General features: G+C 42.0%; 2 protein-coding genes across 2 annotated transcripts in view; both read left to right on the forward strand.

The window, feature by feature from the left end:
* The window catches only part of LOC147025949 (uncharacterized), a 68,524-nt gene extending 62,454 nt beyond the window's left edge, over positions 1 to 6,070 (forward strand). Inside the window, exons 4-5 of the mRNA XM_085883559.1 lie at positions 3,418 to 3,498; positions 5,961 to 6,070. Coding sequence (XP_085739685.1) covers positions 3,418 to 3,498; positions 5,961 to 6,070 — 191 coding nt within the window. The remainder of the gene's footprint in view (positions 1 to 3,417; positions 3,499 to 5,960) is intronic.
* Positions 5,882 to 26,374, forward strand: part of LOC147025951 (chitin synthase chs-2-like) — an 84,501-nt gene continuing 64,008 nt past the window's right edge. The window contains exons 1-3 of the mRNA XM_085880882.1: positions 5,882 to 6,122; positions 24,719 to 24,854; positions 25,488 to 25,670. Coding sequence (XP_085737008.1) covers positions 6,091 to 6,122; positions 24,719 to 24,854; positions 25,488 to 25,670 — 351 coding nt within the window. The 5' untranslated portion in view covers positions 5,882 to 6,090. The remainder of the gene's footprint in view (positions 6,123 to 24,718; positions 24,855 to 25,487; positions 25,671 to 26,374) is intronic.

The following is a 26,374-nucleotide window of genomic DNA, read 5'->3' on the forward strand; positions in this document are numbered from 1 at the left end:
TTGTTTTGGAAGCAATTTACTCTTCTTCGGTCGATGAAGCATCCCGAGGGCCAGACATCACCTTATTCCAAACCTTCCGGGACTGCTGGCTCCATTTTAATTTCACGCAGTACTTGACTGCTGCTGATGATGCAAGCACAGCCACCGATATCCATCCATGGGCCAATTCTGTCATTCAGCATGCCCAAGAGCTTCTGAAGCAGAAGCATCCCCGAGACGACCACAAAGAACTTCTCCAACTGACGATCATTTTCCTTGGAGGCGTCCCTTCTGGACATCAGGTTCCAACATTCAGGGCACCTGGCGCCGTTCACCGAGCGCGTTGGATGGCTCGTGCAATTTACTGCTTCAAGATCTGGATGTTTCAAGGGCAGTTCTCGGATTATCTCACTAAACGCGCATCATCATCCCACAGTACATGTCGCACAGAACGCATGTTTGGCGGGATCAAGCAGGTCTGTCTTTTTGTTGCTAAGCACTATATCAGGGCCTGGTTCGACGCTCGAAATGCTGCTTCCGCGCCAAAGAATGACCTCCAGCTCCTTCAAGCCCTCCATTCCTTGAATCATGCTGCATACAAAACAATGAGCCGCCATCTGTGGTACCTGAGCGAAGTTAACATCGGCCTTGCACTCTTTGATGACAACTTAGATTTGTCAGAAAAGATCGCCATGGTAATAAACATGAAGGACGTGGAGGGTTCAGAGGATCCATCTCGACGAGTCTGGCTTCCCAATCCAGAGGGAAAGAAGCTGTCTGACCTCTGCTCCTCCCAAACTAAAAATCTCTTTACGCTCCTCCTATATATATAGACAGAGATAGGTGCAGAAAAGGACATGAATGTGGTTGTACACACGGCTACATTTATGTGATAATGCGGCTACTTTGAAGTGATGAGATTTTGTTCGGGAAAGGATAATTGTATACATGATAAATGAATAAAGTATTAAATGAGAAGGAAATCAAAGAGAGGTAAAAGGAATTAGACTGAGAGTTTTCAAAGAAAGTTATCATGATTAAATTAGGTGACTTAAACGTATAATAAATAATTACAAAATTGGAAAAGTTAAATAATGAATATTTTTAAAAGGTAGTTGTTAAAAGGAATAGATGTAGATATAACCTTTCACCTTAAATAAATGGATGACAGACTAAAGACTTTTTGGAAAATACTTTGTGTTTCACAAATAAAGATGTGAATATTTATACTGAAAGCCAAAAAGGCTTGCTCATGCTGCAGGAAAGTTCAAGTTTAATTTTAAAATTTCTAATAAATATATGCAATGGCATCAGCTTAAGCAATCGCTTATTGTCTTCTTCTTCTTCTTTCGGCTGGTCCCATTCGGGGTCGCCACAGCGGATCATCCGTATGATCCGCATAGTGATTTGGCACATGTTTTACGCCGGATGCCCTTCCTGACGCAACCCTGGTCGCCTCTTACGACACAGGGATATGGTACACCTATTTTAACTGGGGTATACGCCGGCCCAGTACACTGGTACTCGTTTCGCCGACCTCGGAAGGATGACAGGCTGAGTCATCCCCCTGGTGCATTAATTCAGTGGCTCAACGGGGATTGAACTCAGGACCTTTTGGATCCCAAGCCGCTGCCCTAACCACTGCGCCAACACCAGCAATCGCTTATTGTCTAAAGTGTAAAAAGAAAACTGATATTAAAAATACATCTTATGTGAAAAGTAAAAATAATCGAGTTATACCAAGTGGAATGTGTTCAGTGTGTGGAACTACAAAGTGTCAATTTATCATTAAAGGTGGTCTCCATAAAACTGGAGGTGATAAACAAAACCTTTTATCAGGAAGGAAATTTACAAGAACTGGGATTCCTGGACTGGTGAATTACATCTACTGGGGTATTATTTATGTGGTCCCAGAATAAACTTGGGTAAGAGATAAGATGAATATGGAAACCGAAGACTTGGAGCAAACCTAAAAACAGGGTTGATGAAGTTTGTATGAAACACGATGTTGATTATGGGACAAGCATGATTTTGGATGAAAAAGAGGAAGCTGATAAATAAATGCTGTATAATTTGTCTTTGATACAAAATCCATTGCTAAGAGAAATGGAGATAGGTTTATAATAAAAAAGTTGATAAGTGTGAATGAAATAAAATTGGGGCTTAGTAATCCTGAATATTATGGTAAACTCAAAAAGTTTTAAGCTCTGATGATGTGAAAAGCTGTTTTTGAAAACTTTAACACTGGGAAGCAAACAGAAGTCAAAAAGGCTTCACAATTAGCTGAATAATTACATAAACCAATAATTACAAAGTTAAAAAGAAGGAAAATCTCTTCCAAAGCGGTTCATTACATATGGTCCACTGACTTAATTGAACTTAATGGTGATAAGCCATACAAGTATGCTTTAACCACCATTTATTTAAGATCAATATATGTGTAGGTTGTTCCCTTAAAAAAAATAAAAGAGGTAGTAGTCTCATATTAGCCTTCAAACGGATATTTAATAAAAGCCAAATAAATTATCGACTGATCAGGGAACAGAGTATTATAACAGAATAGTTTTTTAAACCTTCTTATAGATCATATTACATTATACAGCACTTTTAATGAAGAAAAAGCTGTTGTCATCGAGCATTTAATCTCACTTTGAAGGAGGTTGTATATTTTTAAAAAAAAATACTGAATTATGACATCAGAAATGGGTTTCTATTATTCAAGATATTTGTAAATAAATATAGTAACACAGTCCATTCCTCTATCAAATTAAAACCATCAGAAACATTTACAAAATGGAATATGAAAAAGAGATTAACCTGAGAAAACTTACATTTTTACAAATCAAAATTTACAGATTGAAATCACATTTTGAAGAAGGTTATATAAAAATAGGGGCAATACCCTGGTAGAATAATGATACTGAGGAGGAAGTCAAGGTGGGATGGAATCAGCAAAATGTACCAATGAACCAATGTTATAGCAAATACCTACTTTGGGCAGCACCCCCCCCCCCCCGCCGTATTTTTTTTTTTTTTTTGAAATAGCGTGAACAAATTTTGGTACATCATGGGTGATAAAGGTTGTGTTCAAGTTTCATCAAAATCGTGTGTGTGCATTTTCAGAGAAGAAAGCAAACATATTTTGGTTGGGCCACTATTCCCTGTATACCACCTTAGACCCCAATTTTATTTTATTTTATAATTTTTTTATTATTATTTAGTTGCATGAACAAACTTTGGTACATCACAGGTGATGAAGATGGTGGTCAAGTTTCATTGGAATTGTATGTGTAGTTTTGGAGAAGAAAGGAAATACCTATTTTGGGGGGTGATCCCCGTAGAACCCCTTAGGGCCTGATTATTTTAATACCACGAACAAACTTTGGTATGTACCAGGTGATGAATATTGTGGTGAAGTTTAATCGAAATTGTGTGTAGTTTCAGATAAGAAGTTGCGCGTGTTTATGGACGGACTGAGGGACAAGGCATCATCCCGTAAACTCCCCAGAACTGTTCCAGGTGAGCTAAAAATATGGACGAATGAGCTTTTAAAAATTGTTGATATTTTTCACAGTTTCTTTGACATGTAAATTACATGACTTGAAGGAGACTAAATCTTTGGTTCATTTTATGCAAAGGAACTCCAGAAAACAAAATTAATTTCAATCAAAAAATAAATACAGAATTAAGAGCAAAATTGGTACCGTATTTGAAATTGAGTTCATAAAGACGGCCAATAAAGATGAGGTTATTTTGTAGTTTATTAAAAGTATTTTATTTTCTGATAACTTTCATCATGTTGATGTGTCATATATTTGGATTTGGATCTTGTTTTCAACATCTGTTGAGCAGAGATAAATAATAAACCTCTCTCAAAGTCCTGGTCTGAGCTCCTCCTGAGCCACATATCATTTTAATATTGCAGTAGTTTTTTTAATTATCATTTTGGGAGTTTCTGTAAGCACTTTTTGAATTGGGAAAACTTTTCTGTTAATGTTCCATTCAGTGGTGAGCCAGAGTCTAGTTTTTCATTCAGCTGTGCCTGAAATTGGTTCAAGCATGCAGCATCTTCAAGTCGTAATGTGTTGATGGTAGACTTTACATTCTTGAGGCATTTGCGATGGTTGGGCACTATGCATATATTCAGTTCTGCTCTTGTGAATATATTTATCGCAGTTGATATGAAATCTTTCCTTTTCTCCAACAGCCTCATCTCAGTAACCTCAAAGTTGATGGCGCAGCTCCAAGCTGCTATAGATATAACTAATGGGGATTTAGGTTGTATTTGTAGGGGTAAGAGGTAGTTTTACATCTATACAGGAAGTCAGTGAGGCCTCATCTGGAATCTCATGTGGAGAGCTTTTCAGCAGAATGAAACACAAGAGGACCAAGGAGCCACAGTTTTATATTAAAGAAGAGAGTTAGGACGGCAATAGCCAAAGGCGGGTCTTTCAATCAGAGATAAATAAATGCATGGAATAGTCAGTCTCCCTACAAATGTAGTGGCATTGGAGACAGTCACTAGTTTGAAAATGGAATTACATAGGTATCTATCAATAAGTAGTGGGGGCTGAGGTGGGAAGAGTACTTAAATGTTTGCACGATTGCGCAGGCTTGATGTGCCTTCTGGCCTCCAAGTGAGTTGATATGTCACTTGTAATTCCCTGTACTATGATCAAGAAGATTGAACCTTTAGGGCAGTACCCCAGTCCAAATTCTCCATTACTTATACCTCATTCAACTTATAAATCTGAGGTGCCGCATACGAAAATCTCATAAGATAAACACAAAATAATAATTCACAACTTATGATATCAGTGTAACAAATCAGTGCCTGTACAAAGTACAAAGTGTATTCATCATTGTATTACCGTAAGAAAACGAGCAAACTTACAACCACCACAAAGGTAATAACCAAGACCACGTACAAAGGCAGAGGCTGTGCGGTGGTGGTTTGTGCTAAATGGCCAAATTGTGATTGCAAAAAGTGGAAAGGATGCACAGATTGTCCTCGCCCTGTGTCAACATTTCCTTCTATAAATAAGGCAATGTGATTTTACAAGCAATACAAGGACATTAGTAAGAAATGGAGAAATCTCAATGGCCTCAACCATTCTCACCTTCTTATGGGTTAAGCCAGGGAATGTTTTTGTGCCCAGTCTTTCACGAATCAGCTGACCAGGCCTGATGTTCGACAAAGGTGATTTAATGGGGCAAGGATTGGTCACCGACTCGTAAAATACTGTGAGATCTTTAACGTCCAACACCAGTGCTGTCAAATCAGTCCTCTCAAGTAATATCCTCAGAAATATATATATATATATATATATATATATATATATATATATATATATATATATATATATATATATATATGTATCATGATGGCGAGTTTACAGTACAGCACTTTAATCTCAGATGAAAAAGATTGAAGTAAAGGAGGGTGATGAGTAGTAAAGACATTGTTTGCATGAGGTTTTATTATTATTTTGTATGCAGCATGTGGCTGCTGGATGCATCAGTGCTGGGAGCGCAGCTGTGCCGCCCTTGTTACCAGTCAGCCGGTACTCATAAGCTGTGAATCAACCCACCTTGTGTTATTTAACGGCACGAGAAGGGCTCAAACTTAAGACCATAGGATTTTAAGCCAGCCAGCCACCTTAACCGTTAAGTTGACACCTGGCTTGCTATATTAATTTGAATCCTAATCTGATCAATGACACATGTAGAGTGGTATCTCTGTCCTCCCGCAGTACCCATAAGTTTCCTCGTATTTCCTCGTCGAGACATTATAGTTTTAGAGACCAGTTAATTGTTCTGGACTTTGAACCTGGTTATTGTTGTAAAGTGCAAAAGCTTCTCATTCCTTAATACCAAACACGTCACAGTACAATAAGTTGCGAAACGCTCGTTAAACCGCAGCTTGTGCGTGCGTGTCTGATTGATCACCTGCATTGTGGGTTTGATCACCTACATTGTAGGGTTGATCACCTGCATTGTGGGCAAGTTTGTGAAGAAGCACCTGGCTATTCTTCGGCAAGAAACTGTCGATGATTTGAATAAAGTGGAAACAGGCGACAAGGTGCTGTGAGAGTGAATGAAGATTGGACAATGGCAGAAAACGGGGACGGACTTGAGCAAAGGTAAGAACTCGAGTTAGTAAAACTAACTTTGGTCGAAACTCTTCCCATTCATGGTGCGTGTCGTGTAACACAATACATTATTTACTTTAATCATGTTTTATAAGATAATGTAGGGTAACTGTTACATAGACTAGAACCCAATATAATGCATGCATGCTTCTTGCCATGACATTGTTGCAAACGATTGTGCTTATGAATGTTACACAAGGATGGACATAAAGAAATTGGACACAGAAGGAAGCAATTTGGTGCACGAACTCCATGCTACATCGACACCACATTGATTCCATCTAAAAGTTTATCAACTTAATTTCACTGTGGAAGGGGGTGTGGGGATGGAAGAGTGGGGATGAGAGCAGTGGTGCAAGCACCGTCATCACCACGGTGTTTTATAGACATAATATGACAAAGGACGCATGCGGTCCACTATCAACCCCCTTCTGGTGAAACTCCTTAAATCCAGGATCACTGCTCACACCACTCATTTGTTCCATTCGTTCCAACCAATCTCTTTCTTCCCTTCAGGTCTACAAGATAGCTGTTCACCACCATCTAAGATCATCCCCTATCCAAAACCATGATCTTCTCTATCCCCACTAACTCCCTCCCCCAACGACCAAACTCTCCTCCTTCCAAATTTCTAGTTTTTGTTTCCTGAGAGTTTGCTTCCATATCCATATTGTCTAACCTGTGCATCCTCATCTAAGCTTTTTTCCTCCCGACATCCCTTATTTGTCAAAGACTCACTATTTTGTCCTTCAACCCTGCTGGTGGTCTTTCCCACAACTCTTTATACTGTTCCTTTTGTCTTGTTGTGTCCTGATCCATGAAAAGTTCACGCCCTTTCATGAGCCTTGACATTGGTTAAAAGTGTGTGTGTGTGTGTGTGTGTGTGTGTGTGTGTGTGTGTGTGTGTGTGTGTGTGTGTGTGTGTGTGTGTGTGTGTGTATATGTGTATATGTATATATATATATATATATATATATATATATATATATATATATATATATGTGTATATGTATATATATATATATATATATATATATATATATATATATATATATATATATATATATATATATATATATATATATATATATATATATATATATATGTGTATATGTATATACATACATATATATATATATATATATATACATATATATATATATATATATATATATATATATATATATATATATATATATATGTATGTATTTATTTACTACTTATATTCATATGGGGGAGGGGGGACATTGGTGTCGACTGAAGACTGAACAAAAACAGACAGTACCTTCACCTTTTGATGAAACCCTCTCAGGTATCACAGTCACTACACATGTATCCAATCATATCACCACAATCCATACCTCAGCTTCCTCGTATCCCTGCCGATGTACCGCTCTATCCTCAATGCTTATAAGCTTCTATGTAATTTGAATTTAAACCGACCTCCTGCTTCTGCTGCCACTATCTTTCCAGGAAGACCATTCCATGCTTAACCACCCTCTGACTGAAGGACTTTTGTCTTATTACTGTCTTGGCTGTCCTCTCTTCTTTACTCTCAGGCTATGGCCCCTGGTCCAGTCACTGTCATTGATCCATTGTGTTGAAAACCTCTTCTGCACTTATTTTGTTTATATGCTTCATTATCTTCAACATCTCTATCAGATTCATTGTAATCACCTTTCTCATGTAAAAGAAAATCCTTAATCATCACAGAACATTACCCGGGATCTCCACCAACAAAGCACAATGTGCCATAGAATTGTGGATTTTCCCAAGCTCACACTTCTTGTTTTTTTCAAGCGAGATGCAGACAAAATGGCGGTGCCGAGCGATGCAACAACAGAGCTGCATCATCCAAACGATGTTTGTTGAGTGCATCATTTACTCAGAGATCGTTCCAAAATTGTCAGTTTCTCTTAGAATAGTCAGCAGAAAGTTTGGCTCTGGACTCTGTTCCGTTTGACCCATGGGCTTCGTGGTTGCCATTGTACCTGTCTGTTATTCAAAGTTAACGAACAAAGCTAATATAGATCATGCTCGGAAATGCAAAGCAAGAGTTGAAAAGGCCTTTCCCGTCTCCTTTTCACATTGTATGAGGCAACGTGTTCGATGAACTCTGTAGTTATGAAGAGGTTTATAAATACACTCGTTTTGCCACAAATCATGGACCTAAAAGTGATGGGAACAGCAATAATCCAAAAATATGTACGTTCTTTTTTTTAATATTTCTTCTTGTTTCTCACCCAAATGTTTTTGAGATAAATTCAAATTATTCAAATACTAGCAGAGGTACCCACAGCTTGTGTGGAAGGAATTTAGAGTTTCAACGGTATGGAGTATGGTGGGGTTACTACCAGTGGGGCTGATGCTGCTGATGGACAGACAGACAGAAAAAAAAAAACTATATGTATAAAAATATATAAATATATTATTGCGGGCTGGGGACCGGTGGCGAGAACGACCGCTAGGTGGCGAGAGTTACGTCGTCTCCCACCAGACAATCAGAATTGTAGGCCATCGCTCACGGATAACTCCGTGAGGCGGCGGGTCGCTTAACCGACTGTACGCCAATACCTCCACCGCATAGCTTAGGGTCTTTTTGTCTAGAACCAATTTACCTAATTAACCGCGCAGTGTTGTCTACCAGGAAACCACCCCCTCGGCACATCTTGCTCAAACTGGGTCACTCTACCGACTGCGGTAGAGTTCCAACTACCGACTACCAACTCCGGTTCGGGTGCAGTCGAGTGGAACTGCCAAAGCCGTGCCGACTCGGATGAGCAGATTAACGGGAACAAAGACCCGGTTAAAACTCAGATCCGAACCATGCTGGACCAATGAAGGAAAGGATGGAAACGAACTGGGAACATTTCTACAATAATTTATTTATAATAAACGAGGAAATTTAAGTGGCACAGAAACAGGTTTATTGGGGCGTTATGCAGGGCAAAGAAAGAAGATGTAGTGCGACAATTTACAGCAACTTACAGAGCAGACTTACGCAGGAATTATACAGGCAAGATTTACAATGATCGAAAAAACTTATACAATTTATACTTATTAGACTAGCACCACACACTCGGACAAAATAAACCCAGTTGAAGGCAAAGGACTTTTGCAGCCAGGGAGGGAGGTGGGCTGAGGTCGCAGTTCTTTCGAGTATCTGAGTCTCGGGTATAGGAATGCTCCGTGGTGCAGCACCTGCCAACTGTCGTGCAGTGAGGTCCACAGCCGCCCGTGTGGAGTTCGGGTCCGTGGAGGAGCTCGAGTGGGCCGGGACCACTAGTCGGGGCGAGACGTGAGTGGAGCCAAGCAGCGGGAACCCCTTCGTTTTCCAACCAACTCCAGCCTCCAAGCACAGAACGAACGACCCCCAAAGAACTCAAGACCAAGGATGGTGTCGTGGTTTATAGACCTCCCTCAGCGGGGCAGGGCCTTAGTCAAAACTGAAGTCAATGTCCGCCCTGATTGGATGGGGCTCCCATGGGTCCGCCATTTCTGGGCGGGGCCTCGGCCAGGCACCGGCGAGGCCCGCCCACTCCACGCGTGTGGACTCGTCAAGAAAGAGTTGGAGCGTTTGGAGAAGCTGAATAGGAACTGCGACAGCGAAGATTCTGTCACGGAAAAACGAGCCTCCAGAGACAACAGGTGGACCGTGGTACGTTGTTGCCAGCGAACCGAAGGCTCGGGTACCGTCGATTGCAATTGAGGATGGGATATAAAGATTTATTACCCTAACTAAAAAAACATCGCAACGCACCCCTTCAATTTGCCACTACACACAAGGAGGGGTTCTGTCTACACATATACTTAACGGCATAACTAACTTGGGACACCTGTATGTTGTATGCGTACGGTTCCTAGAACCGTAACAATATGTATATATCGTGGCAAGAAGTAATCTCTTCACTGTTTAGCCATTTTTCATTGATCGTTTGGCCGACGATACCTCCAGTCATTGGAATAATTCACCTCCTGCTTGAGTCACCTGGGGGTTTCCATCCTCCCTCTTCCAGATGCAATAAAAGTCCTGTGTAAATTTGCAGATGACACAAAGCTTGGAGGTATGATAGCAGATTGAGGAAAGTCCACCTCTGCATGATCAATTCCCCCCCGCCCACATTATTAAACATTAAATTGCACTTTCACTTTCAGTTGTTTGTATCAATAATTAGAACTATCTCTCCAGAACAATTAAATGCCATTTATACATTAAAAACAAACCTAATCTTCCAATCAAACAATCCCAATTTTGGATACCATTGTGGTTGAAGTTGTGGTTCAGTGATGGTAACCAGATCACATATTCACTCACCCAAATGTAAAATGATGATGGAGCATGGGATGTTTTGTCAGAGCTAAGTAATCTTCCTTACATAAGTCATCCTTCAAGAAAAAAGGTCACTCAGATGGTTTGGGAGCATAATTGCTCACTGTAGAAAGTTGATCCCGAGGGAGTCCAAATAAGTCATGGTGTTGATGAGCCAGAATCCAAGTGGAGTACGTGTCGATTTATACAAATCCAAGATACCGCTGGTGTCAGTTAAGAAATAAGTATGCAAAATGGTGCTGGTGAAAATACCTGGATGTCGGCATCGCAATCCACTCGGTGAGAGACGCAGCAAGTGTATCGTTGTGTGTCAAAAGAGTGAGAAGAAACAATGGCTTGATTTCCGATCATCAATTTTGATTCAGACCACTCTACCTACCCTGGATACGCTGGATCTGCTGCTTCTGCTCTCCCAACAATGGACGGAGATCCTCAATGCCAGACATTAAATCAAAGCCATCTCCCTAGACATATTGCGTGCCTTTGATACGATCTGGCACCCTGCCCTGTTCACCAAACTCTCTTCCTATGGCGTCTAAGGACATCTCCATTAATGGCTCGCAGACTTCCTCCCCTGTCGCAGCCAACATGTGGCCCTTAATGGAGTTCTCTCATCTCCTCTTCCTGTCCAGGCTATAGTTCCTGAAGGCAGTGTTCTGGGCCGTGATCTTTTTTTTCTGGTTTTCATCAATGATCTCTCTGACTCTCTGGAAAATCCTCTTTATCTCTTTGCTGATGACTCCACCCTCTGCCGTACCATCTGTCATCCCTCATATCGGCTAGCAGCAGCTTCTTCGCTCTCTGTAGATCTGGATAAAATCACAAGCTGGTCCAACACATGGAACATGTCTTTCAACCCTAACAAATCTCACACTCTCACTATGTCTTTCCAAAATGACCATCTGGAAACCCCCTCCCCCCTATATCTACTTTCTCAACAATCCTATTGAAGAAGTCCTTTCCTTCAAGCTTCTGGGTCTCACTATCTGCCAGAATCTTTCCTGGGAAAAGACACATTTCCAAGGTGGCCTCAAAAGCCAGTTGCCGACTGGGCATCGTCCATCGTGCAAAGTCCTTCCTTGGCACATGTGAGCTCCTGACCACACACAAAGCTTTCATCCACAGCCTGATGGAGTACTGCTCTCCCCTCTGGGCTGGTACCCCCACCTCTCACCTTTCTCGGCTTCACGCCGTGGAAACCAAGGAATTTAGGTTCATTGGTATCTACCGCAATGAGGCTGAGTTTTTGGGTATCACACTCTCTCACCGCAGGCAAGTCACTGGTCTTTCTGCCTTCTATCATCTCCTCTCTAGCCTCCCCCTCTCCCCACTCTGAGACATGTCCCCCCCCCCTCATATTTTGGCAGGGTGCTCAAGGTGCACCAGCAACCCCATTCTGGTAAAACTAACAAAATCACAAATCACTGCTCACCTTCACTTTTTCATTCCTCTTTTTTTTCCCGCCTTTGGAACAAACTCCCTCACTCTCTTCAACCTCATTCTTCCCTCCAGGTCTTCAAAACAGCTGTTCATCACCATCTCTTGTCTTCCCCCATCGAAAACCACAATATTTTCTACCCCCCACTAACCACCCCAATCCCACCTCCTTCAAATTCCCTGCTTTCCTTCTTGAAAGTCCCTGTAGTGTCCATTTTATTTACCCTGTGGACCCCGCACCATCCCTCTCCCTTCCACAGATCTCGTCATGTCTCTGTTCCCCACTGTTTTTTCCTTCACCCTCCCGCCCCTCTTGTCTCCTGCTCCCCTTGTTGTGCGCTTCTGTATGTCGCCTCTCACATGAGCCTCGACAGTGTATTGAAAAAATCGTTAGGATCTCCTGCTAATTGGCCAGTCGTGATCAGGTGAGCAACTTGTCGACACATTAATGATTACATCCATGTTCATGTCTGATAAGAGACTTGATTACATCCAGGGTCATCACTTCACTACTTTTAGTTATGATGTATGGAATTTAGTAAATATTATACCTTGTCCCCTACTTTGACAAAATTACCCCTTTATTTTCCTTCCATTTTCAAGATTTTGCTTGCTTTGACAAAACTCGTTTGAGATACTCTTGACTAGAACGGTACTTGGTAAAGCGCACACCTCCGCCAGGCTGAACGAGTTATGTTTTGTATCCCACTGATGGGCCGGATCTGCATCTGGACCTGAACCAAAATGTCATCATCTTGTTCTTGTCACCTTCCCAACTCATCCACCAAGTTTTGGCCAGATCCGTTCACAACATTTTGAAATTTCATGTTGTACTGCATATCGTTTTTAGCCCGGTCCCTCAATGGTGAAGAATCACTTAAGAAATTCCAGTATCCAGATCTGGATCTTTACCAAAATATAATCAATTCTTCCTGGGAAACACACCCAACCTGTCCACCAAATTTCGGCCGAATCCGTCTATAACTTTTTGAGATATCCTGCTTACAGACAAACAAACAAACAAACAAGGGTGAAAACATAACTTCTGTGTTCCTTCAATGGTGGAGGTAAAAATATCGACAATAACAAAAGAAAAATTCCTCATCACTGATCTTTATCTACCATAAGTCTGCTCCTCTTTAACAACTTTATCGTGCTCACTCCACCAAGACCCTTGGACGCAATAAACTGGAGGAAAGAGTTCCTCGGAGTCCTCGCAGCATCTGACAGAGAGAGAGGGAGGCACCAATGAAGTCCTCCTTGGGCAGGAATGACCCGCACCTTCTCACATTTTCTATCTCAAATAGGATAAGTGGGTGTTGAGGTTCCATCCTCCTCGTTTCTTTCCGGGGCCTTTTCACAAGGCAAGAAGGATACAAGGTTTACTTTTTTATAACTGCTCATTTGCATAAACTGCTTATCTCAACTTTATTTTCACCTTTCCTGATTCATCATGTTTGTCCTGTCTTCAAATGCCTCCATGGAATGGGGAGGAGCCACCCTTCCCACCGCACCCCCCCCCCAACTCGGTAGTTCCACATTTGCTCCCACATCCGCAACCCTGTTATTACAGTCATACCAAGATATAATCATATATTTTTTTATTTTTCTTCGTTCGTATGCAGCACTTGGCTGCAAAGTGCAAGTTGCATAATTTACTGGAGAGGAGGTGTGCAGTAGAGGGTGGCAGATTCAGTGCTCCTGATGCAGTGTTCCTCTAGGTTAGAGCACAAATTTCTTACTTATTCGGGTCGGTACCCGTGATATCTCTCCTACTCTTCGCGAAAGACAGTGGATCTTGAACATCCACAAACTAAGGCTGGCAGATGGCACACCAAGTTTAACGTCCATTCGAGGGACGGCACGCGCATTCCTCTTTAATGATTAATTCCTCGCCCTTCATGTAAAACACCAAGATGGCACACTTTCAGAAGGCATTGTACGAGCTACCACATGGAACGTTGTTAGCTAAGGTTAAGGTTTGCGGTCAAGGTGAATGGTGGATTTGCCAACTGGATTAGTGATAGGAAGCAAATAGTGGCTGCGAGAGTGAGAGAATGTCTATCTGGGGGAATATAAAATGTGGGGAACATCAGGGATCAATATTGGGACCAGTCTTATTCATAATATACATCAACAATTTGGAAAGTGTGGTGAAGAGTCGGCTTTGTAAGTTTGCAGATGACACAAAGCTTGGAGGTATGAGAGCAGACAGCGGAGCGATGAGCTTGAGGAAAGTTGAGATAATTTCATAAATGAGGAAAAATATTGTCGGATGTAGTTTAACATGAAGAAATGTAAGATGGTGGAGATGGGTTAAGAACAATGAAAATAGGGACAATATAACGCCAGGGGCAGTCTTGGTGTCATTGAGGAGAAGGTTCTGGAGGTGAAAATAGATATGGGGGGGTATGCAGACAGCACGTTGCCAGGCAGCTACAGGTAAAGCTGACAGGGTCTCAGGTTGTTTTCATAGGGGGGATAAATTATCAATCAAGACAGATAGTATTAACACTGTTCAGGAATTTATTAAAGCCTCATCGAGAATATTGTGTTCAGTTTTGGTCACCACATCTGAGGAAGGACATTGCTGCTTTTGAGGGGGTTCAGTGGAGGTGTACTAGATTGATTCTAGGGCGAGCTTGACTAAGCTATGATGGGCAGCTGAAGAAGGCAGGACTTTTTGCATTACAAAGGAGGCTAATCCGAGAGGATTGAATGATGGGACCCAGTACCGTAGCCTAAAAGTAAAAAAAGAGAAGAGATTTAGGACAGTAATAATTAGGCAGGGGTCCTTCACTCACAGAGTAGTTCAGTTATTGCATGGAATTGATCTCCCGAGTCAGGTAATGGCAGCAGGAGTAGATAAGTTTCAATTGGATTTAGATAAGGTGCCTGGAAGCAATGGAGATATAGATAGAGGGGTATAGGAATATCAGCAGAACTTGTAGGCAGGTAGCTTGCGTGTTGATCGGTGATAGTAACTGGTGTTGGTGTAGCACAGGCATGATGGGCCGATTGGCCTCCTCCTGTGCAAAGTTCCTTGTTTGTTATTCACATTGAGAGAATTGCGGTGCTTGCCCCACCCTGGGCCCCAGGGAGTTGTTGTTGGGTTTTTTTTTTTTACCACCGAAACCCTCCTGTGCACCCCAAGTACAACCGCCAGTTTTAAACTCTCAATTGCATCAAGCGGTTTAGTTCGTGTGATGTTACCACTATGAATGCTTGTGTGTGTTTGTTTGTAAGAAATCATATCCAGACCACAGGAGTATAATAAACAGGTTTTACTCGATCACCGCCATATCCTCTCTGCAGCTCCTTTCTCTGCCCACTTCACGAGTGCTCTCTCCCGTGTCCAAGATCACGTGAGAATTTCCATCATCAATGTAATGACAGGACACAACACTTCTCCTTTTATTGAAGACATCAATGCAGAATTGAACTTCGAAATGATAAGGAAAGAATCCAGTAGAACAAAATGCAAACATGTTGACGATCCCATTACTTGGTACCTTCACACATTACCTCCATCAATGTAACGGAATCCATTAATTGTCCTTATGTTGGAGAACATTTCCGACAATCACGCATCACATATTAAATGTAAGAAATGGAATTGTAATTCTAGATGTATCCAAGCACATGGCCATTGAATATTTACGGAGCTTGTTCTCAGACTTGTGCTATTACCTCTCAAAGTCTTTCAGCCAGGCAAGTGGTCTTCAAAACCCCTTTTGCTTCACACTGGGCTTGTAACTGTTTCATTCCTTTCAGTTCCCTCTTTGGTTGGCAGTAGTTGCTATCTCTGGATAGAGGACCAGGAAGGATGCATTCTATTTTGCCCCATCACGAAGCACAAATGTGATCGGTCCAATTATCTCCTGAATTAACGGAGGTTCAGTGTATTTTGAAGTCCCTGTACTTACATGCACAGGTTTCTTTACTCGCACACAATCCCCTGGTTTAAATGTCGGAATCTTCGCTCCCCTTCTTTGGTCGGTCTATTCCTTGTGCCTCTTCTCGGTCTTTTGATGACGGTGTCCCCCACGTTCATATGCAGTTCGGAATCACTGACGTTCGTAAAAACGTTCAGCTTGGTACACATCTTCTTTTTGTGGAGCAACCCGAACGGTGAGGCACCAGTCGTGGCGTGTGGCATTGCCTGAGAATTTTGGAGAAATTCAGTTACCGCAGGTTTCCAAGGTTTCCATTCCCGTTGTGCATTCTGTGTGCACTCCTTCAGCACCCTGTTATAAACCTTTCCACAGCTCTGTTAGCTTGAGGGTAGGAGATGCTGGAATGAGCTTGCTGTATCTCTTTCTCTCTTCCAAGAACTGAGAGAAGGTGGCGGATGTGAATTGTGAGCCATAGTTTGTAACAACCCGGTGGTGATGCCCTTCTCGACTGAAAACTGTCAAGAGGAAAGCAGTAATGACCTCTGTAGTGACATTTGAAGTGAATGCCATCTCAGGCCACTTACTGTAATAATCAGCCAAGGTGATGGCGTAGCGGCAATCCCAAGTGCCACGTTTGAACGGTCCAACGATGGATATTGACACTTTGTTCCAGAGTCCCTTTGGCAGTTTGACTGGCTGAAGCAGAGCAAAGAAGGTTTTCACAGGTTTTGTCGCTCAGTTGACAGGACATGCAAGAATCACCTACAATATGGCATCGCAACATTTTGACTAAGTCCATTCCTAGCAGTGGTAAACCCGATTTAACTATCTAGAATGTGGTTGGAGCCGTCACACCATCATGAAAAACGGTGACATATAGGCGTCCAAGTACAGGTAAGTCGTCTTTCAAGTAAGTGACTAGTTTGACACGAGACTCGATCAAAGGACAGTCAGCAAAATGTCTCGAGTACAGCTGTGCTGGCAGAATAGACACCGAGGAGCCAATATCAACGATGAGCTCCGCATTGCAGGTACGCCCAGCAGGTGCATCTATTTGTACCACCCAGAGAATTTTGTCTTTTGTAGGGACAGCATCGTTCAGGTAAAAAGCACAGTCAGTTCAGGGAATACAACATCGTGGACCTCTTTTTGGGCAGAACAGCAGACTTTTTAGAAGTTAACTTCTTTCCCGCCTGTGTGTCTGTCTCTCTCTGTCTCTCTCTCTCTCTCTCTCTCTCTCTCTCTCTCTCTCTCTCTCTCTCTCTCTCTCTCTCTCTCTCTCTCTCTCTCTCTCTCTCTCTCTCTCTCTCTCTCTCTCTCTCTCTCTCTCTCTCTCTGTCTCTGTCTCTGTCTCTGTCTCTGTCTCTGTCTCTGTCTCTGTCTCTGTCTCTCTCTCTGTCTCTGTCTCTGTGTCTGTCTGTCTGTCTGTCTGTCTGTCTCTCTGTCACCCTCTCACACTCACTCTCTCACTCCCTCTCTCACTCCCTCTCTCACTCCCTCTCTCACTCCTTCTCTCTCACCCCCTCTCTCTCACTCCCTCTCTCTCACTCCCTCTCTCTCACTCCCTCTCTCACTCCCTCTCTCTCACTCCCTCACTCCCTCTCTCACTCCCTCTCTCACTCCCTCTCTCACTCCCTCTCTCACTCCCTCTCTCTTACTCCCTCTCTCTTACTTACTCTCTCTCTCTCACTCCCTCTCTCTCTCTCTCACTCCCTCTCTCACTCCCTCTCTCACTCCCTCTCTCACTCCCTCTCTCACTCCCTCTCTCACTCCCACCCTCTCTCTCTCTCTCTCTCTCTCTCTCTCTCTCTCTCTCTCTCTCTCTCTCTCTCTCTCTCTCTCTCTCTCTCTCTCTCTCTCTCTCTCTCTCTCTCTCTCTCTCTCTCTCTCTCTCTCCTGGTGTATTTTAATTCAGTGGCCAACGGGGCTTGAACTCAGGACCCTAGGATCCCAAGCTGCCACCCCAACCACTAAGCCAACACCAGGCTTATTTCACTGTTAAAGCAAGGCAAGAAGATGCATTTGCAAAGTGGTTTGCAGACCCACACCTGTTGCAGGTACGGTGGTTTTTCATGGATAAAAAGTCCAAATCACGTGTTGATGGTGAAGTAAATACATGTTTGGCATTGATTGCTTGGACGGGTGCTGAATCAGAGAGTAGATTTACATTCTGCAATGCTGATTCAGTTTGATTGGCCATATTGACTGCTTTTCTTTCAGTAAGGTTTGGCTCGAACAGCAGTCTTTCACAAATCTTGTTATTCGAAACACGGCCCACTGGTTGATCATGCAGCATCTCCTCTTACATTTCTCCGAGCTCACAAGCTGCAGACAGTTCATGCAAGGCCGCAACGTATTGATCGACGGTCTCATCAGCCATCTGTTCTCTCTGGTGGAATTTGTAACGTTCAGCAACCACAATGATTTTCAGTACGAAATACTTTTATAAAGCAGTGGCAGCAGAATCAAAACAACAACCAGTGTCCGGTGAAGCGTAGAAAAGCCATTGTCCCTCCGTCCCCAAACAGTGTGACAGAACAGCACACCTTTATCTCTCAGGCCAGGCCTGACCAGTGGCGTCGATAACAAGTAAGTAGTTCTCAGACATTTTCTTCCATGTCGAGAACGGAATGGCAGGTTCCCCCACGCAGGACAGAAACAGAACAGGTAAGGGAACAGAAGCCACCATCATTGTCACCGATTTTTTTTGTAAGAACGGAATTTGTAAGAAATCAGATCCGGACTACACGCATACAATAAACAGGCTTTCTCAAACACCGCCATTTTCTCTCTCCTCAACAGGGCCTCAGACAGGCGCCCGTGGCCCACTGCGGGTGCAGGCCGCAGGGGGCCACCCATAAAGAGCGGTCTCCCACATCAGCTTGCAATACTTCCAAAGAAAGTCCAGTTGTGCAACATCGATGTTTTTCCAATATCACTAGGGCATGCCTTCCTAACAGCTGCCAATCGCTTCACTGATGGGTTGAATTAAAAGACATCGATATTGGACTTTACAGACATATTACACATCAAGCTGGAAACTTCAATGATTAAAAATACAGTGAAACACGAAAAACGGACCTTGTCATAGCACAGTTATTTATTTGCCATCGAGGCTGTTGTTGTTGTTGTTTTATCCATTTTCCAAGGTGGGTGGGAGGTTTCATAAATAAATAAATATAATCATGATTTTAATTTTCGATCCATACGAAGTGTTTTGCATCTGCCCTATCTTGCTGGCAGATTAATCTGTTTTGGATGTCATGTGAGAACGGTGTCTATATTAGTTTTACCGCGTGAGTGTTTGTATTTTGTTATATATATATATATATATATATATATATATATATATATATATATATATATATATATATATATATATATATATATATATATACACACACACAGAGACATATTAACCAATTACACTATGTAATATTTCAAAATAATTTTCTTTTTGAGCACTTTCCGGAATGATGTGACATTCACTTTGTTCTGTTCTTGAGATAATGAATTTGACCTTTAATCGCAGGAATTAGTGATTCTTGTCTGTTCAGACCGTGGTACATCTTTGTCCAGTTTGTTGATGATCGGCATATCGGGTCATTATTGACAAGGTATGTTCAGAAATCATAAGATCTGCAGAAATAAATCTTTCCATCATGACTAAATGACGTCATTACCTTCGCATTCTGCGAAAGGTTATGTTTTGGTCGGCGTGTATTTATTTATTTATTTATTTGTAATCTTGTGATTCGTATAACTCAAAAAGTGTTAAACCGAATTGCATGACATTTGGTGGGATGATTGGTTATTAGCCAGGAAGCATTCGATTAGATTTTGGGATCGTTCGGGTCAAAGGTCAAGGTCAAGGTCACGAAAATGTCAAAATCGTCTTTTTACGATAACACGGTCAATTTTTATTCAATTTGCATGCAACTAACGCCAAAATGTTCAGAATTCAACGCCTCATCTTGTGATATGCAATATGACACAATGACGCCCATACTCTTGTTACCGGTTAGGGGTCAAAGGCAAGGGGGGTCACGACCTTGAAAAATATGCGGTTTTTGTCATAACGCGGTCAATTCTTGTCCGCTTTACATGAACCCAGCACCAAAATGTTCAGAATTTAATGCCCAATCTTGTGACACAATGACGTCATAACACATGTCACCAGTTGGGGTAAAATGTCGGGGGGGGAGGTCACGCCCTTGAAAAATATGCCGTTTTCGGCATAACTCAGTCAATTCTTATTCGATTTGCATGAAACCAGCATCAAACGAGATTACCTTCTCTTGTTGAAACGTTGTATTCGCCGAGCTTGCGAGTGAAGACTCGCCAAAACGACGTGAGTTGATAGTTGTTTAGTCCGTAGCCCCCGAAAGTCGGGGGGGGTCATGACATTATAGATATGTGGTTTGTGTCACAAGACCATTCATATGAAACCAGTTCCCCACACTCATACCAAGAACAAAAAAAGTAGTGGTGGCGAAGGTATGCGCTCTATGAGTTCCCGTTCTAGTTTTTCCTGTTTCTACTCCTCATCATTTTATTTTAGCGATTTATTGGGGGTTTTAATAGGGTTCCACAAAATATTTTTGGTTTTTAAGAGGGTTCCATAAAATAATTTTGAAGGATTTGTCCAGCTCATTTTCTGAGATGTAAAGATTTTTAAATGTTCACATTTTTTATCATTATGATTTTTTTCATGTGATATCCCAGTGGGACCTGTTGGTCAATTCCCAAGTCAGATTTAATTATTCATCAGGAAAATATGTCTTTTTCTATACTCATTTCATTTTATGTGAAAACATGACTTTTGACGTTATTTTCTGGGAAAACGTGACGTCACAGAGAAAGAATAACGTCAAGGATACTTTTGATGTACCTTAATCCATCCATTGGGATCATACTCTGTGCAGAGCATTAGTGCTGCCGAAGCAGTCTCCTTGGCTATTGGACACAATCCTGGATGGGTCGCCACTCCGACACAGTATACCAGCATGCTGGCACTCATTTTGCCGACCTCGGAAGGATGACAGGCCGGGTTAACCTCACCTGGTATTAATTCAACAGCTGAGTGGGATTTGAACTCAAGACCCTTCGATCCCAAGCCCACCACCCGAACCAGTCAGTCAACATCAGTCATGTGGTGTTTGCATAGAATCAAATGCAAAAAAACCCCACTTCTTTCTCTGAAGATAAATTCCAGAGTTTTGGTTAGAAACGCAATTTTTCATCCTTTGATGGCCTTGACCTTGACATTTGACTTAGGTCATTATTGGCCACATATCACACTTTGGTTGACCCATGCTAGTCTCCTCCCAAGTTTGGTAACAATCGGTCCAGCCATCGCTGACATACACCCATGATGGTGTGGAAAGTCAGATACACGCAGAAACAGACAGAGAGAGCTGGTCATTGTAATATTTGGGAACCCTTTGGAGGTGAGCCATGAATCGATTCTTCACCTGAAGATGTCACCGTATTATTGTCCCTCCGATAGAAAGGGCCCCCCATGTGAGGTTTTGCAGGGGGCCACCCACATACCGAGTTGAAGCTCTGCGTCCTCAGCTCTTTTCTCCGCCATCTTTACGAGCAGCCTCTCATGTCCAAGATCGCATGAGCATTTACCATTGTCAATGTAATAACAAGACACAACGACCGGGACTGAATTTATTTACTGCCTAAAAGCTTCCAGTGCACACTCTGAGTACAACCAGCAATTTTGACCAATTCCGTCCAGTGGTTCACGAGTGCATAGAAGTAAAACAAACACACAAACAGTATAATATTTGGTATGATAATCCCACCACTTCTATGATGTCTATAGTTTTCATGCAGAGAATTGGGGGTATTGAACAGAGGTGTAGTTCAAAATTTTGAGGAGCCCTGTAAAAATGTGTCGGCCTTGACATCATGACAGATCTACCGTTGCATCACGTTTCAACATGAATTATATAGAACACCATTTGAGTTCCCCAAAACGAGTGTTTAATGAAATTCGCACATTTTACTGTGATAAACAAAAACTTTCCACTCACAACTACTTACTCTCACAATTCAGAATCCCCTTTTTTAGAAGAAAAAAAAAAAACCAGATCAATTCTGTCTAACCACCGTTTTTCGACGAAACTATCAATTTTAAGAAAGAAGAAACGCTCACTCCCTCCTGGAGCAGCCGGTGGGGTGGGGTATTCTGGGAAGTAGGGAAAATGTACTTTGTGTTGTGGTTAGTAATCCCCCTGTCTCCAGCAGGGATCAGTAAACCACTTGCATTGTACCAATTGTGTGGGAAAAAAAATCATGTCATCTCCCTCTTCCCCTCCCCCCCCCCAAACCTCTCCATCCACCCCACTTTGGGCCTGACCCTGGGTATGGCCCAGCCGTGCTTTTATGTTTTTCACACACACACACACACACACACACACACACACACACACACACACACACACACACACACACACACACACACACACACACACACACACACACCTTATTTAATATACTGTAGGAAGGTGAAGAGAAGTTTTTTTTATTGTATTTTATTATAGAATGGCATCGACTGTGGAGGTACACACACTCGCCTCCAAGCTGTCGAGCCTGGGTTTGAATCCTGACCCAGATATAAGTTGTTCATCCCAGTGTTTCACCGGCAGGGTGATTCATTTTACAGGCAGGGTGTGTGTGCCGTCCCTCACATGGACCTTAAACTGGGTGTTCCGTCTGCTAGCATTATTTCTTTAGTTGGTGTCTTTCTTGAAGAGTTGGCAAAATAAAATAAAGCTTTGGGGCTGGATAAGCATCGACAGTATTGAACGAGATGACGGAGCAGAGAAGGATGATGTTAACATATATAACATTCTACAGATCTGTTCTGCCAACATGACCGTGTCATTGATGTATTCAAGGCCTACCTTTGCTAGTACAACGTGATAGCCATTATTCACATCACTGATCCAGTCAGACATCAACTGTTCTTTCTTTTGTGCTCCAATATGGCGGCGGCACACAAATTGCTGATGTCACGAAACAGCCGCCGTTAGTGAATTTGGCATGAGCGACCTGTTATTTCAATGGAACATAAAGGGTTTCGGTCAGACCACCTATTGCCCACATGTGTTCAGTAAGACTCCACATATTTGAGAGGTTAGGTTTCAGAAGACCTCACCAGAAAAAGAACGAGCATCCGTTGAAGACAAAGTCTTCGATATCTCCCGCCATAGTAAATGAGGACAAGTAGCAAAAGGCACCAGTTCAATTTATTCTTGATGTGTGTACCAAATTTCATAAAGAAATAGTTAATAGTTTTGCAACTCTGCTCTGGAAACAAAGGTTAACCTCAATTATTTATTAATACCCAACTTGTTTCAATGGAAAATGACAGAAATTTTTTTGAGGGAAATCTCTAAATATCAAAAGGCACCAGTTTACCACTTGCTTGATATGTGTATCAAATTTCGTAAATATATCTTGAGGGGATTTGTAGTTTAGCTCCGGAAACGAAATGTGACGGACAGACGGAACCCATTTCTATATCCCCCGCCAATTTCGTTGGTTGCCGGGGAAAAAAACATGCAAACATTACACCTGTTTATAGATACAGTAAATACTACGATTTTTAATAAATGGTTTAAATACCAAACCACTCAATAAATTGTCAACATTATTGATGAAATATGATGTATGAATGCCGGTAACACTGCTGGTCACGCTCATCATGAAAAACAAAATGGTAACTGAGTAGGAAGGTTGATTTGTGCGCTTGGTAAAGGTGTGCACGGCTGTAAAATGATCACGTGCTGTCAGCTTCCATCGCTTGGGAGGGAAAGATGGGGTGAAAGAAGAGAGGGATTGAGAAAGGGAATGAGGGAAAGGGTGTGATGACGGATGGTAATTGTGGGGGGAACTTGTATAAGAGTTGTCAAACACAAAGTGGTAAATGTATCCCGAAAAGCCGAAAATCATTCACAAGTGAACCATCCACAGCATGAGCGAATATTTGATGTTACAAAGTAAATGTAAATTGTTCACGAGTGAATTCGGCCTTTTCGAGACCACAAGTCCCACATTTAAACCCACCAAGCATTTCCGATCGGGGCCCCTGAAAGGAGAACAATGGATAATAGCATCCGACGAAGGATAAATAAATAATGTTGACAAATCTTCGTTTGAAAATGAATATTTTATTTTCATTTGGGTTATTTAATTTATTTATTTTACCGTTGCGGAGCTAAGATCTCACCTCGGATGGATGGAGGTAGGTGTCGGAGTGGCCCTCTTGACGTGTTCCGGCAGTACGACACCCGGGGGTATTGTATTATGACTTGTAATACCCCCCTCATATCTGGAGCAGTGCTATGTAATACACATTTACATTGAAAATCGGGGTGCTCCCCCAACCCTGAACCCCTGGGGCTTTGTTTTGTTTTCCACCCTGAAATATCCCTGTGCTCATCCGGAGTACAACCTCCCATTTTCGACTCATCCCGTCCAGTGGTTCAGGAATGCATAGACGTAAAACAAACAAACAAATAAACAGGCACTTCTCGAATTCCCTAACATATAGTATGATTACTTACTGAACAGCACATACTAACATCTGGGTTAGAGTCTGACTTCATCTGAGCATGAACTCAGGATTTTCAAATGCCAGTTACAAATCCCATGTACCGTACTGTGCTGTCTGTGCCAACTTATTCATGCATTCTTATGATCCTTGTCCTGCAGGTAATATATTTCAAGCTCCTCAACATGTCTTATATTGCCTATGTGAAAGATAATGAACAAAAAAGTTACTGTACATGTTGTATCTGGGATTCATCAAAGGCAGAAGGCAGTACAGAAAGCCTCCAAAAAACAAATGGAACAAGAACAAGTTGTCTGGCACCTTTTATCTTCTGTGTCTTAACTGTTTGCAGCAAAAATCCTGATTGGGAGTGCAACGACGAAGAAGATGACCAAGATAATGAGGATGACAAATGGACAAAAATACTCCGAACAATCTGTTCACTGATATTTTTCCTTGGTACGATGGGTTGTGCATTCTTCAGCAAGGTAAAAGAAAAAAAAAATATTCACTATTTTTAGGAGAGATTATAACATGTCGAGCTGAAAACTTGTTTAAAAAAAAACAAAATTGTTTTATTTATTATTCGATCTCATTTTGCCTTCGCCACGGAAGATGGACGGAGGTTATGTTTTCACCCCTGTCTTTCTGTGAACAGGATATAACAAAGCTTTGTGGACGGATCCGGATTAAATTTTGTGGACGCGTTTGGTGTGTGACAAGGACGATCTGATTATATTTTGATGAAGATCTGGATCCGGATACTAGAATTTTTTAAGTGATTCTTCACCATTGAGAGATAGGGCTAAACCGATATTTGAGCACGATATCTCAAAAAGTTGTGGACTGCAAAGTTTCATGGTTTTGGAGTTATGGAGGTGTGTGTGTGTGTGTGTGTGTGTGTGTGTGTGTGTGTGTGTGTGTGTGTGTGTGTGTGTGTGTGTGTGTGTGTGTGTGTGTGTGTGTGTGTGTGTGTGTGTGTGTGTGTGTGTGTGTGTGTGTGTGTGTGTGTGTGTGTGTGTGTGTGTGTGTGTGTATCAATGTTAAACATAATAAACAACAGTACTCTGTTTATCAGTCGCCACAACACTGTTTGCCTCTGCCTGCTTTGTGCTCCACAGACAAGTTTGCTTCTGATGATCTCCTATAGTACGATGGTGCAAGATGATGTCTCAAAACGTGGATTGGCCTTGTTGTTCGTCGTTTTGGCCCTCGTTTGCAACAACGTTGTGCTATTCATGAAGTCCTTGTGGAAGTTGATTTTTCAAAAGGAGGAACAACAACACTGGACTTTTGTCTTCAAAGTGGGTATCTCCTCAACATTAAGCAAACTGTGCAAATCACCATGTGGTCATATCACCTGCATCACAAATGGGTACACGGGAAAGACAGAAAGAACCAACAGGATACTGTACAAGTGTGCAAACATCGATCAGGAATGAGTGTTTTTATTTTAAATTTCATGTTTTCATTTGTTGCCTTTTTTGATCAGTGTTAACAAAGAGCATGCAAGTTGTGTAAGCAGTCAGGGTTAAGGTTACATATTTGTGTAAGCAGCCCACCCACAAGTTGGTGCGAGTAATAAAGGTTCGGGTTACAAATTGGTGTAAGGTATAAGTTTACAAATTGATGTAAACTAAGACCGACATTTGTGAAACGAGGTGAAGATTTGTCGATCACTTTTGTGAACACTTGCTGAAAGTATGAACCAACAGCACAGACCTCTCCAAGCCGGGTGTTCAACACTAACCTTCCCGGAAGGTTAAAGTGTCGATACCGGACATTTGTTCAACCATATGACATTCTGCAGTATCTTTCTCCATTTCAGCATCGTAGACACTTGTAAGCACAAAGAGCAAAGCCTTATCTACAGGATTGTCACTTTGGCACCCCATGTGATCAAAGAGCACTTTTCATTCGTCCACTTAGACCTGCCATCTCTCACACCTTTTGAATCCTTTCCCTCTCTCTGTTTTTCCCCTTTATTTTACTTTATGTCATCTATGCA

This window comes from Eptatretus burgeri, chromosome 5 (genome assembly GCF_056783735.1).
Source record: "Eptatretus burgeri isolate ZD-2024b chromosome 5, Ebu_testis_v1, whole genome shotgun sequence".
Lineage (NCBI taxonomy): Eukaryota > Metazoa > Chordata > Myxini > Myxiniformes > Myxinidae > Eptatretus > Eptatretus burgeri.